At 31.6% G+C, this 14566-nt stretch overlaps 1 protein-coding gene across 1 annotated transcript; it reads right to left on the bottom strand.

The window, feature by feature from the left end:
- Window positions 1–7632: 7632 nt before the first annotated feature.
- LOC125076874 (chymotrypsin-1-like) lies at window positions 7633–13203 on the bottom strand. The gene is made up of 3 exons (XM_047688599.1): window positions 12745–13203; window positions 12396–12535; window positions 7633–7792 (listed from the first exon to the last, which is right to left on the bottom strand). Exons 1-3 carry the CDS (start codon window positions 13201–13203, stop codon window positions 7633–7635), a joined length of 759 nt encoding a protein of 252 aa, XP_047544555.1.
- Between the last annotated feature and the right edge of the window lie 1363 nt (window positions 13204–14566).

Genomic DNA, 14566 nt, shown 5'->3' with positions numbered 1-14566 from the left:
CAGGCAATGGCACTGGAAGAATTCACGGGTTTTTATATAGTCCCGTGGTCTCTTAGTGGCATCACTGGTGCTGGGCGACACAGCCTTTAATATATATCGATAACTACATAAAACTTTGGAAGTTGTTTAAAGATACTCGATTAACAAGAAGATTTGAAAATGATTAGAAAACTAAAATTATGTATACATTTTTGATATGTAATTGCCAAGTAATGTGTTGTAATTAAGTCTGCCGTTTACTAGTGTTAGAAATAGTTATTTATGTAGTTACATTTATATTATTATTATATATTTAATAAACATGTTTTGCTATTGTATCTGATTTTTTAAAAATAAATGTAATCGATTTCAGAGCGTCATTCGTATTTAAAAAAAAATACAATGTTTTCCCGCGTAAAATTAGCAATAAAAATGTCTGTCACCGATTCGATGATGATAATGAGAGGTTTTTGTCATGATTGAATCTATTACAACCTCAGGATTATGAGGTTTATAAAATAAAAAAAAGAAACAATAAAAAAACATTCTTTGTACTGATGTGTTTATTACTAGTAGCATATTTATTTTTCAGTGTCGTTTATAGAAATGATTTTCCGATGTTATGTCATGTCATATATATAAAATTTAAAAAAGCTGTTATGTAAGTAATAAGTAAAGTGATTTTGTGTTGTGTTTTTTTAATCGCCGTTTAATTTAATTTTAAATTAAAGCTTAGTGTAACATAATATATTTAAAGTTACGTTGCGTATTATTTTGAATTGTTATTATATAATAATTATTATAATTTAACTCTTTAGAATTGAACGTTGAACTGCTTTGTAAATTTTAATCGGACTATGTGGTTTGTTTTTTTTTTTTTTGTTATGATTGTAGTTGTATAATAAACTTATGGGATCTTATTTTGATTCATATTCTTATCTGTTATTTTAGTTACCTGTGGAATCGTGGTCTTACTAAAAAAGTATAACATTTTTTTTTTTTTTCAAATAAAATATTTTGATTGTATGTATTTCGTTGCAATCTTTGTGCTATAATTGAAAATTTTAAATTAGTTAAATGATTTAATTCTATTATTTCTTTATTTTATAGGAATTATCAATTTATATTTCCATGTACCATGGATATCAACTAGATTATTTATAAATGGGCTTGGAACGAAGTTTAGCATAGTGTTTAAATTAAACTTGAAACAGATGTCTATAAAGTTTGATAAATTTTTACTAATAAGTTAAGAATTTTTGTTTGTTTCACATACATATACATACATACGTTATAATTTATTAACTAAAGTCATCATATACATATGTGAAACTTATACTGCAGTATTATCATCTTAAAAACAGTTTCAATATAGGAAATTTATTACAAATGCCATTTTTTCACCTTAACTATACTAATTTAAAATTGCCAAAAGTTAAGCATGGAAAAGAACAGTTTCAAAGATTTAAATAGCATAATTATTCCTTACTATAAATAAATTAATATAACATCTTATGTAAATCGTTTTTTAACAAAAGAAAACTGAAGGTGTCGACGCCTTCACTTCAGTTTGACTAACAAGAACTAGACGCTGTCAAAAATTGTCCACAGACAAAAAAGGCTTGCTGCCGAAAAAAAATCAGGGACAGACAAAAAAATTACAATAGAAACTCTTTTTTAATGTCAATAGCGCAACCATTCCCATTACACCGAGAGTAATTGTGGTTTTGTGATGACTTCAATTATGTCTACGCCGATGTCCCACTTGCAGCGAGAAAGCTGGTTACACGAAGCGTGATGGTTTTTTACGCTGCGATCATTTATAATAGTTTTTGCTAAATAGAAAAACGGACGTCGCTTATTTTATTTTACTCGACTACCAGTTAAGTGTTGGGTACTCGACGATTTATTAACCATTAATTATTTTAAGCGTGAACCGAGATTCTATAGTATTGATTGATTGTATTTTATTGTGAAACTGACATACGAAAATATCTGTATGAAAAAATAAAACAACAGCGACATAAAAACGAGGCTTTTATAAATGTTTTGATCGAATTTCATCGATGAAAATGGATTGATTTTTGAAACTTAATTTTATAATATTCGATTTATTTTCGTTAAATGATTTTTATTAATACCTACTTTATAATTAACATGAATAATAATGACATTTTTACGAGTTCTACTTTGTATATATTAAAAAATAATGAGAAAATGGTAAGTTAACCAACTAGCCGTATTTATACATTTTAGTTACATATATTACTCCTCTAAAACACATAAATTCGAATATAAATGCAAGTTAATGTTGCTTTACTTTCTGTTTTGACATTTCGACGTACGGTAAAATAATCATTACTAATCGAAGTAAACGTTGCAAACTGCGCGGTAGTAACCGTTAGATAGTAATTTTACAGAAGCTTTGTGTAAAGTGGATCAAACATAAAGACAGAAACGTTAAGCGGCAGTCGCAATAGAGACAATCATTATCGTAGATCGTACCCAACTCTTATAATTTTCCCTATCCTTTTGTTGTTCTCAGCAAAAAACGTTTAATTAAATGTTGTGATATTATCAACTGTTATTATGTGTAATTTATATGAAATCGCGTCTATATTTTTAGGAATAGTAACGACCGATTTGCATAATTGTTTGTCTTGGTTTAACTCCTTCTGACTTTTCGTAATTATGATTTTTATGTAGTTAAATTAAATGGTGTCTCCGTATTTACAGTTCAATTACAAGCACATTTATATTCGTATAGTAATTTATAATCGCAATGATATTTAATAAAGCCAATTATTGCTGAATATTTTAACGAATTTGAAAGATTATTGCTGAGCGGTTTTAAGATATAGCAATATTTTTATTCCTGACAATTTAAAGGTTCTGTACCAATAATTTATTTAAAACAAACTAGATGTTTATTGAAGTCGTATATATGTCTACTTAATTCGTGCGATAATTTGTTACATTAACTTAATAATAAAAATGGTCCTTTGCTACCGGATATATTAACACTAATAGTTACATGATAGATTTCATCGTTTCAGCGTAATTGTTCTTTAAGCAATTTTCTGCTCCAAATTACTAGAAATCTCAACTTTCCCGCTTTTATCGATCGCTTTATCGATTGGCACATGTGTTAACGGCTTAACGATTAGGTAACGAAGTCGCTTATTATCAACTATAAAATTAGGTTGTTGGTTGAAATGGGCACCTGTCAATACCTTATTAAGCCTTGTCTTCAATGAATACCTCGTGGTAACTCCTCGCTGAGACTCCCTTAATTTGATTCTAGATGGAATAATTTGCGTGCCTTAGTCTATAAACCCACATTTGGTCTTTCAAAATATTAAAAACTGTGACAAAACAATGTAAGTGTTTTGAATAAAGTTAATTTTTGCACCATGTTCCACCTAAAGTTATCATTTTTATTCACTGTACTTTAATACTGTTACTAATAATTATAAAAAGGCCAGTCGGCTTTTTAACAGACAAATAAAAACATAATCTTACAATACTTTCTAAAATCTGTATTCCAAAGCTTAAAATCGTTTTCAAACGAAATATTTTTATTATTATATTCAATATAGCAAACGGTTGTTCAGTGGTCTCAATAATTGGTGATGTCAGTACCGTATCATATTTGGTCACTACTTCCTCCCGTCCAAACGTGTCCATCCCGAGGCATCGCATCTCAAGAGACTTGTCATATAGGGCAAACAATGCACCAGTTCATGAAAGTTCACTGGGACCGATTCGAGAATGGAATCCAATTCAAACATACTGTTTGAATTGGATTCCTTCGATCAACAAACCCAACTTGGTTTTATTCAATAAAATCGATTGCTAAAAATTATTTGTAATATTTCCAAAACGAATATTAGATTTTGTTTCATAAGTATATGTTATATGATTTTTCAGGGTTAGGATTTAAGAGTAATAATAATATAGGTAAGTAACTATTACATCGACCCGTATCTCTGCGCAAAATCGCTTCGTAGCCATGGAAAAAAAAAACAAGACAGTTCAATATCATAACTTTGGTGTCAGTTTTTATAATAAATGACAATGTATTTGCTTTTTTTCAATACAGGAATTACAGCTACGTCTATTTTCAATCTAAGAATAACAAATTTTCCTTTTAAATTTGTTACCTATTAGGTTGTAGGTACGGCCACAGAGTAAATGATCGGGATGGGGATATAACGTTGAGCTTAAGTGGCTACATATGATGATTCGAAAGTCGTGTGTTAATTATCTATCATATATACATATGTATATATATATATATTATATTAAAACTTTGTGTAATTTTCCATAGAATACTTATAACATTGAGTCAATTTCTGTCACACAATGTCTTAGTAAATAAATTAAACACGTTTTACCACATAAAAAAAATGTAACATGGAAATAATTTGCAACGTAGACAGTAATTTAACATTTACGACGGCATACGACGTTACAAAACACATAAATACAATTACTGTAAGTGCATATTTGAAACTGAACGTTTTAACTTAGCAATGTAACAAGTTCATGTTACGGAAGTTTTCCCGCAGGCGCTTATCATCTCATTACTATGCAAGTGAGCCTTCCTTTTCTGAGCCACAATAAATTCTTGGCTGTTTCGTTTTAGAGATAAGCAACTTACGACTTTATTTACAATCTCGTTGGGCGTGTCTAATAAGCGCTATCTTCAAATTAGTAAGCACTGCATGTTGGGTTTTTATTGCAAATACTACGTAAACATTACGTATTTAGTATTTTTATAAGGTAGGTATATCACTTATAATTTTATAATAATATTTAATGAATTTATTTATTAATAATATCTACATCACTTTTTTAATATTAATTTGCGTTCATGCTTTAAAATGTATTAAGGAGACATTAAAAGTACCAATAACTAATAAATATTTCTCATTGTATATTTTTATCGGTGATTCAGTTTTTATTTGGGCGAATGAGTATTAAATGTATACTACCGACATGCATATATTAGCAATTTTCAAAAAATGTTAATATTGATTCTTTTATCCAGCGGCGTTCAAAAATAACGTCGGTATAAATAGTGACTTCATTGATCATGTAAGACACGACGCCGATCAAGAAACGATCTTTTGTTACCAAGCCATTTCCAGAGTCTCCACTGAAAATAGATATAAAAATCAATAGGTATAAAAATCTACAGTAGAATATAATTTTTTGATGTCTATAGCTTAAAATTGTAATAAGGTAACCATTCATAAACGTAAAGGACTGAGGAAAAGATAAAGTTCTAGAACATGTGTTAATTAGTAGGTAAAATTCGTGTATAAAACTTGGCAATTGACTTCAAAACTTCTCATCTAGAGAAGAGGAGTTACTGATCTTTGATCAGCAGTGGGATATTTAACTAAATTAGTTTGTTTTATTTAAATGTCATATGTATATTCTATTATAAATTACATCGAGAAAAATGTAATGATTTTCCAATCACATCCTTTTTGTCTTATCCTCTAGATCAGTGAGACCAGATCACTTTGAGCAGAACTGATATGAGGCACGCGAGCCACAATAGTTTCAATGGGAATGAACTTTTAAGGTTGCTATAAAATTACTTTTCTTTTCAAATACAAAATAATAAAACCTTTATCGGTAATTTGACAAATCATTTTTTCTACTAACACAAGCCTTAATAAATTGTCACGCCCAATACACGAGTATAAAGGTATTCCGTGGAAAATTAATTGTACTCACTGATAATGATATCCATTAATAGCGACGGTACATAAGTACGCTGAAGAAAGTCTGAAATTAGTGTACTGTTCACACTCTCGGTCCGTTATCAATATTTGTTTTGATACCTTTAGATGTCGTAGGTCGCTGTAATCTGGAACCTTGTTAGGCTGTAAGTAAATAATTAATTTTAAGGTCTCATCACTAAAATTATTGTCCTCAAAATAATAAGCACATAAATTAGTATCAAAAATAAAATGAGTGTTAACGTGTTGTACGGGTCTTCACTTTCAAGATCTAAAAACCCTTCGATTTCTTGGGATAAACGTCCCTTTATACTCTAATATTCAATTTTCGTTTAGTTTTTGTATTTTTTTTTCCACGTGGTAACTGCTCCGATAAAAAAAAAAATTTAACCATTTGGGTATTGGTCTCAGTATCAGCAATAATGTCTCTATCAATCAGCTATTAACTTATTACAATCTGTATTCAAAGAACGTGTGGTGCAAACATGTTTAAATGATATCGCTAAAAACAGGCCAGATAATTAAGACAAGTGTATTCATTCTATATTTAAAAAAAAATAGTGCTTATAATAACGTAATATTAATTAAAAGTACACTTACTACTTGCTTTCCCCAGCCGCTAGTAAACAGAAAGTCACCAGGCATTGGAGATTTAAAAGCAATCGGTATTTTTTTTACAAAACGACCTAGTGGCACTCGGTCATTAAAGAACGCAATGCCTAAATTATACCTTCCTTTTTCTGCGCGATAGTGAGGATGGGTACGGTAATCAACAACATGCCTGACTACTTTAGCATGTATAGGTATAGTCGCTCCCAAGAAGGCTGTAATACGACCGTCGCGGTGTTTAAGTTCGTTCAAACAATGAGCTGCAGTTACCACAGCCCGGTCCATGACAAGAGAAGAGCCACAAGCTGTGGGAATGTCCTTTTGAAAATGCAAAAAAACGGAATAAGGATATCGGTCTATATCAACTTCATATCCCTTGACTATTCGACCTTCTACACTGGAGTTTAACAACCCACTGCATACTTGATGCAACAAACAATAAAACAAACATACTCGTAACATCAACGAATGCAACATCCTTAAGTCACTAATTTAGTTTCTTAATTGGTCGCTGAAATTTATCAATAAAGCAAGTTTATAGACATTTTATAGCAAAAATAAAATACGAGAATTTATGTGTAATTAATTTGAGTCACAAAATTATTTACGAGAAGGTTGTACGAGGTCCACTTTGAGATTTTTTTTCTATTTTATTAATGTAATTGTACATTTTGGTTGCAAAATTGCCATTAGAATGGTCTCCAAAGTCTTGTTGAATCAGAAGCTATAAAAACAACGTCTCGCAATTTAACTCTAGAAAATGCCTGTACCTTATAGACTAGAAATAACATTTCTTTTCGATGAGATTTTCGACATTTTATTTCAATTATTTTTACGATTTACAATTCTGCCATCATGGATATGTTATATTTTATCAAAATTAATCATCTCTAAGTAAGAAGAACTGTACTTATTAATTTGGAAAATCTACATTCTACATGAATTAACATGGAACCTTCACTTCGACATGGATCGTTCCAATCACACCGACATCTAAAACTTCTTCTACGAGTCACCTTTTGGTAATTAATTGTTGATGTTAAAGTTTAGTAATATATACTATGATAGTAAAATTATTGAATTGATAGGACTGTTACTGATAGTGACACAGGAGGCGTTAGGTAGGAATGAGGATGGCTTTCAGGCAGCAGTATAGCCGTCAAAAAGATAATTTATTTTTCAGATAATTTGTAATTCAATACATATTTTAAATAATTTTGTGGCGTGATGTGTAAAAACGATAATACCTAAAAATTCACATTAACACATTCGTTTACAGGGTTTCATTTTATCCACAGAACACATTTCTAGCATTCTCAGTAATCCACTTATAATAGTATGCAATATCCGTGTAAACAATGACGGATCTTGATAAGTGTATTTTTTTAAAGGAGACTAGGCCAATTTGCAAGTATCCATTAACCATGAGGGGACTGCCAGAATCACCCCTGAAAATAAAGTAATTCTTAGTAAATAAATTGCATTTTATTCAACCTATACTAATGTTAACAATGTTCAGATTATAATTTTCCATTGGTGGGTAACGACCTCCCCCTCTTTGGCAGAAGTTTTGGAAATTACTACACGACATTGTACAACAACAATAACAGCCTGTAAATTTCCCACTGCTGGGCTAAGGCCTCCTTTTCCATTGAGGAGAAGGCTTGGAGCATATTCCACTACGCTGCTCCAATACTGATTGGTGGATACACACGTGGCAGAATTTCGTTAAAATTAGACACATGCAGTTTTCCTTAGGATGTTTTCCTTCACCGCCGAGTACGAGATGAATTATAAACACAAAACAAGCTCATGAAAATTCAGTGGTGGTTGTCTGGGTTTGAACATAACTAACACTAACATTAATTATTCATCATATATCGCAATGTATGATGAAGGATTTAATTTAAAGCAATTTATTTAAAATAGTGTAAATGTCCTCATCTAACCTAAAGCTAAATACCTCTACTTATAAATAATTTCGTGGAACGGCAATACTACATAACAGGAAAGAGCATAGAGTTTTACGGGCTTTCGGCACGGGAGTGGTAAATGCCAGCCCAGATCCAAACTCCGGGTCGTTACCGCAAAATTATTCATAGAAAAATTTTGTATCGATTTGTAACTTTATATAAGCTAGATGTAAAGATAGATAGTAGACCAATAATTTTGTCAATATGGCACATATAGTAACATAAAATTAAGCTTATTTCGATTGAGTAATTCCAACGACTCAGTTTAAAACCATATATTCTTTTAATCTCACATAGAAGGGTACCCGCCCTGACGACCTTCACCACTGCAAAATGTTCCTTCTGGCAATTTCCTTAAGAGTTTAACGCACTCGGTGTTTGGCCAAATCTCTTGCTGTGTTTCATGCAATAAATCAGTATCTTTGTACGGTTCTTCCTAAAATTATTTACTTCAATAAAATAACCATTAATATTATGTCTATTGAGTTATGTAGTTAAAAGTAGAATTAACGTCATCCCGATTAACCCCTGCATCTTATACAAAAAATCTTTTAAGGTAATACTTTAAATGAAAATGAAAATTTTAAAAGAAACTTTGATCTTTCCTTTGTATTTTATTTCATGTTGCTTTAATTTGGCAGGTGGTAGACAAGCTTATGTCGAAGTGAAATTGTCAGTGAAATAAATAAATAAAGTTAAAGTTATTAAAACAAGTTGTTTTAAACTATTTTTTTTATTATATAAACTTACGCTAAGCAAACCCCATCCAGCGATCAAAGCAACACCTGCGCGCGGCCGACGCCGAGCTAAAGCTACTCTATTAATCACCGCACCAAATTGAATTTCTTCTGCTAATCCTATCAGCGCAATATCGGTGGTAATTCTCATTGTATTGTATTTCGGGTGAATTTTTATGTTTAATATTTTCACTACATATCCTTTTCGTTTGTTCGCGTGACCGATATTAGCGGTTACTTTTGTTTTGCGAGCTACCGTGTCAAAACAGTGTGCCGCTGTTAGTAGGAGTTTTTGGTTAACGATCGAAGCTCCACAAATAAACGCAGATGTATTCTGTGCTACGACAAGAAACGCTGAGTACGGATGGTTTAATATTTTAGAGATGTTTCCCCCTACAACTTTAGGTTCCATTTGACTAGAAGTGACGGTTAAAAATCGCAAATTGAGTGTGATTAAGTAAAGCAACATTATATTGTATAAATCGGTCACTGTATGCTGTTTGCGTTGTGTAAGCTATTAATTTTGATCTGATTAATTTCGGCCACACTTCGTTAACTTTCGCGGTGCATTTTTTATCATCATTTAATTGACCATCGATATGTGTAGGTAAGTTACTGTTTTTAATACATAAATTGTTTTTTCCCAAACATTCAAACTAAATTTAGATCATCAGCTTACAATTCTTAAATAAGGGACAGCAGTGCTTAAACGCAATCCCAAAAATAGTTCAATTCAGAAAGGTTTTGGACACGATGACTTAAATTTTTTGACAGAAAATTAAGCATAGTGTTCTTTGATAATAAAGGTTTCAATCATTCAAAAACCTAATATTTTAAATGAATTTATTTATATTGATCGGAATTAAAAGAGTAAACTTATATACTTTTTTATGTCATTGGTTGGCGGACGAACATATGGGCCACTTGATGGTAAGTAGTCACCACCGCCCATAGACAAAAGCGCTGTAAGATATATTAACCATTCCTTACATCACCTATGCACCACCAACCTCGGGAACTAAGATGTTATATCCCTTGTGCCTGTGATTACACTGGCTCACTCACCCTTCTAACCGGAACACAACAATACAGTGTACTGTTATTTGGCGGTAGAATATCTGATGAGTGGGTGGTACCTACCCAGACGGGCTTGCACAAAGCCCTACCAAGTAAAATTTATCAACGCTTTACAACTTCCCCAATTTAAAATTGGTCTACACACTATCATCTAGCTTGATTTTATCGTGTGGTCATAAAACATCTTTTTTATAAGACAATTTTATCATAATGTATAATGTCATGCGTTATCATAATGAATACTAAGTAATATAAGATACTAACTATAATTTTATATAAATACTAATAAATCAAATACGAAAAAAAAGTTTAATCGTTTTATTTAATAAAAGCATATCGTGTTACTTAGATTCAAGCAACAAAGAACTTTTGCTTCGACTACATCGAACCTTCTAGTCGCACCAGTACATAAAACTCCTCCTAAGAGTAATATGTAGATAATCAGGATTTGTTGTTAATGTTCAGTAACAAAATTAAAAGGGTACTGTACATAAGAGGAAATATTAGGTTAGAAAAGTGATTTTTAGGCAACAGGTTGACTAACAAATATTTAACTGCGCTTAGGATAAGAACGGATTAATTAAGAATATGTCTTTACATGAAAGAAGAAAGTACGTACTTTGCATTCTGGTACGTGGATAATTCATAATTTATACAAGTAAATTTAACTAATAAAGGCTAACATAATTTACTATAATACCAAACCTTTTTCTATTTAAGTGAAATTTGTACTTCACTACGATTTTAAAATGTATTTGATAACGCTCATTCAACAATTGAACTGTCACGTTATGTACATACATATGTATAAAAAACGATAACACCAAGCAATTCACAGGTATTCATATTAACACTTTGGTTTATAGATTTTTATTTTATCCACAAAACACAGCTTTAGCATTCTTAGCTATCCATTTGTAATAGTATGTAATATCTGTGTAAATGATGACGGATGTAGATATGTCAATTTTTTTGAAGGAGACCAGGCCAATTTGCATGTATCCATCTATTATGAGTGGACTGCCAGAATCACCCCTGAAAATAGAAGAATACATGTTAAATAAATTCTATTTGTACTTCTATTTTTTACGTCAACAACATTGATAGTAGTTCCTTTGCTTGGCATATATATCTTCTCGTCAGAAGAAGAGTTGGAACTAGTCCCACAACGCTGTCCATTGCGAATTTAAATAAAGCTAAAAATCGTTTAGCATATGTGTTTATGTTTTGTAACCATTTTGATAAACTTATGAAGAAGATTCAATCTTATAACTTTATATATCGTCACACTTATTCTCAACGGAGACTGCGCAGAAGATATTACCTATAGAACACAAGTATGTTCGATTATAATTCGATGGAACGGATAATGTAGGCTCAGTCTGGCTTAACGTGCTTTCCTAGACACGGGAGTGTAAATTTCAGCATAGTTATAATACCCGTGACTAGTGCGTGTAGCTGGCATTAAAATTTTAAAATATTTGTTCACATGGCTGAAATTATTTTTTGTGGTAGGTCTTCTGCCACAATAATAGCACTGCATAAGCAAATAAGGGCCGCTCTGAATTAAGGGACTAATTTATTTTTTGCTTATGTTTGTCTCTGAAGCTGAGGTTCTGGTTCCTTCTAAAAACTAAGTAAATCAGAGAGGCACACATCTATACAAATAATTGATGCTAGTCAAGCAATGCATATAAACAATTTCAAAAAGAGATTCCATATTTTATTTGGATTACCAGTCAGTACCTTCTTTTTTACAACATTGGTAGACTGTCGGGCACAAGAGGCAGCCAATGTAATAGTCACTACTGCCTGAAATATTGACTCATGAATCATTTTTAAGTATTATTTATATCACCAATACGCCACCGAGATAAAACAGAGCCCTGAATGTCTGCATCATAGATTTACTTGGTTTTCAGGATGTTTTTGTCCATCAGGCTCAGAGGCAGACATAAGCAAATAATTTAGTAACCTTTATCTTAGAGATTTTAAGCACTACAACCCAAAAATGTAATGACATAAGACTTAAATTACCTGTGCTAAATCGATTCGTATCGATCTGAACTTCATCATTATCGCGATTTAATATGAGCAACTCAGAAAACGGCATGCTTGCCAGTATTTAGCCACGTGCCATTACCAAGAAATTAGAATGATAAGGTTTTGCAATACTATACGGCAATAATAATACGGCATATATTATAGTTTACAACAAAAATTGAGGAGTCTTAAAGTTTTATACAATAAAATTTTAATCTTACCTAGAAGGATATCCGCCGTCAGGACCACCGCCGCAAAATGTTCCATTTGGAATTTCAATCAAGAGTTTCACGCAGTCCCTTTTTGGCCAAACTCTTTGTCCTGTTTCATGCAAAAAGTCAGTATCTCTATGCGGATTTTCCTACAATTATATTTACTAAAATAAGATGATTTATTGAATATGAAATAAAAAGTAGAAAAAACGCCGGTCCGAGTAAACCAGTACATCCACCGCGAAGACATGTATAAGGACCTTTTAAATTTGACTGAAATCCGATTTTGTTTATGAGTTATTTTAAGAATCTTTAATAGTAATGTAAAAAGTATATAGTATAAGTAATATAAACTCACTTCGAGCAATCCCCATCCAGCGATCAAAGCTGGACCTGCACGCGGTCGACGCTGAGCTAAAGCTACTCTGTTAATAGCACTGCCAAATTTAATTTCCTTTTTTAGTCCTGCCAGCGCAATATCACAGGTGATCTCCACTGTGTCGTATTTAGGATGAATCATTAGATTAGATATTCTTATTACATGTCCTTTGCGCTTATTCGCGTGACCGATATGAGCGCTACCTTTGACTTTTTGTATTAGCGCGTCGTCGAAGCAGTGCGCTGCCGTTAGAAGTACCTTTTGGTTGACAATCGAAGCTCCACACATATGCGCAGATGATTCTTGTACTATTATAAGAGCTGCTGAATACGGATGGCTTTTTATTTTAGTTTTATATCCGGATACAATTTTTGGTTCTATTTGACTAGAAGTGACGACTAAAAATCGCAACATAACTATGATAGAGTAAAGCAACATTTTTTCGTATTCATAAATCAATCACAATGTGCTGTTTGGATAGCGTGAGATTTTTAATTCGATCTAATTGAAATCGGTCACACTTCGTTAACATTGACGGAGTATATGTTTTATCAACGAATAATCGACGACTTATTTATGAACGTATGTATATAAACATGGTTCATCGTTACTAAAACTTTTAAATTTTAGAATATTTTGCAATGTTTACCCAAACAATGAGATTAACGGCAGTTCAAGCAGACGTACTGTCTTCTTACGCGCGTAAGCAAAATTAATAATTAAATATAATTCGAAATGGTTATTCATGTCATTTTTGTGTATATCCAAAAATATTTATAGGTACTGATTAGGGTTGCGTTACTTTGATTACCCTAGGTAACATCAACTTTTAATTGAAATTAGTGATTTTAAATTAAGAGTAAAGACGTATACCGTTGATAAAGAAACAAACTCATAAAAAATACTTCATATCTCATCAAAGAAAGTATGCCATCTAAATAAATTATTGAATATCTACCTATTTCAACGACTTCCGAGAATAGTTCGCATTGTGAATTGTAATAAAGACTTGTTTTAGCATCCTGTTGAAGCACGGGTGACAAATTATTCACCTGATCATCATTAACCAAATCGCAAACAATGATCAGAATACACGGCGAGTAGCGAAAAGTCGACAAGAAGGAGATCGAGTATGCGAGTATATATCAAGAGCAAAATCATCGGTCAGAAAAAAATGCATAATAAGTTGATTAAGAATGTATTTGAGCCAAACTATACAGGTGAGTAGACACAGAGCGATTGATTAATGATTATTATAGTCAACTTTTGTTACTGGTAATCGCCCATTGGTAATAATTCAACCGTAATTAATTGCGAACAAAAATTTGACATAGAAGAACATGATTCTTTGTTTTCAATTCAATAACAGTTGGGAGATTATCTATTATATTTTCTATTCAATTATTTTCGAGTAATTTGATAAGTATCAGGGCATTGTCGTTTAAAATAAATCATGTAATTCACTGGCTGATAATAAAAAATACGTTACAACACGATATCGCTTACTATTCAAGTATAATTACATTATTTCCTAACTGTATTTAATATTACATTGTTTGTAAGAAACTAAAATAAAAAAAAATATATTTATATATGCAATGAAAAATTATCACAAACATAACAAATTACTCGTAATCACAGTATAATTTCTTCGAATTATATTTTATCCACTTATAAAAATAAGCAACGTCCGTATAAACTACAATGGCTCTCGATATATCCGGTCTTTTGTAAGAGACTATTCCTATTTGGATATATTGGTTGATGATTAGGGCACTGCCAGAATCACCTCTGAAAAAAA

This window comes from Vanessa atalanta, chromosome 3 (assembly GCF_905147765.1).
Source record: "Vanessa atalanta chromosome 3, ilVanAtal1.2, whole genome shotgun sequence".
Taxonomy (NCBI): domain Eukaryota; kingdom Metazoa; phylum Arthropoda; class Insecta; order Lepidoptera; family Nymphalidae; genus Vanessa; species Vanessa atalanta.
This window is presented reverse-complemented; position numbering and strand designations above follow the sequence as displayed.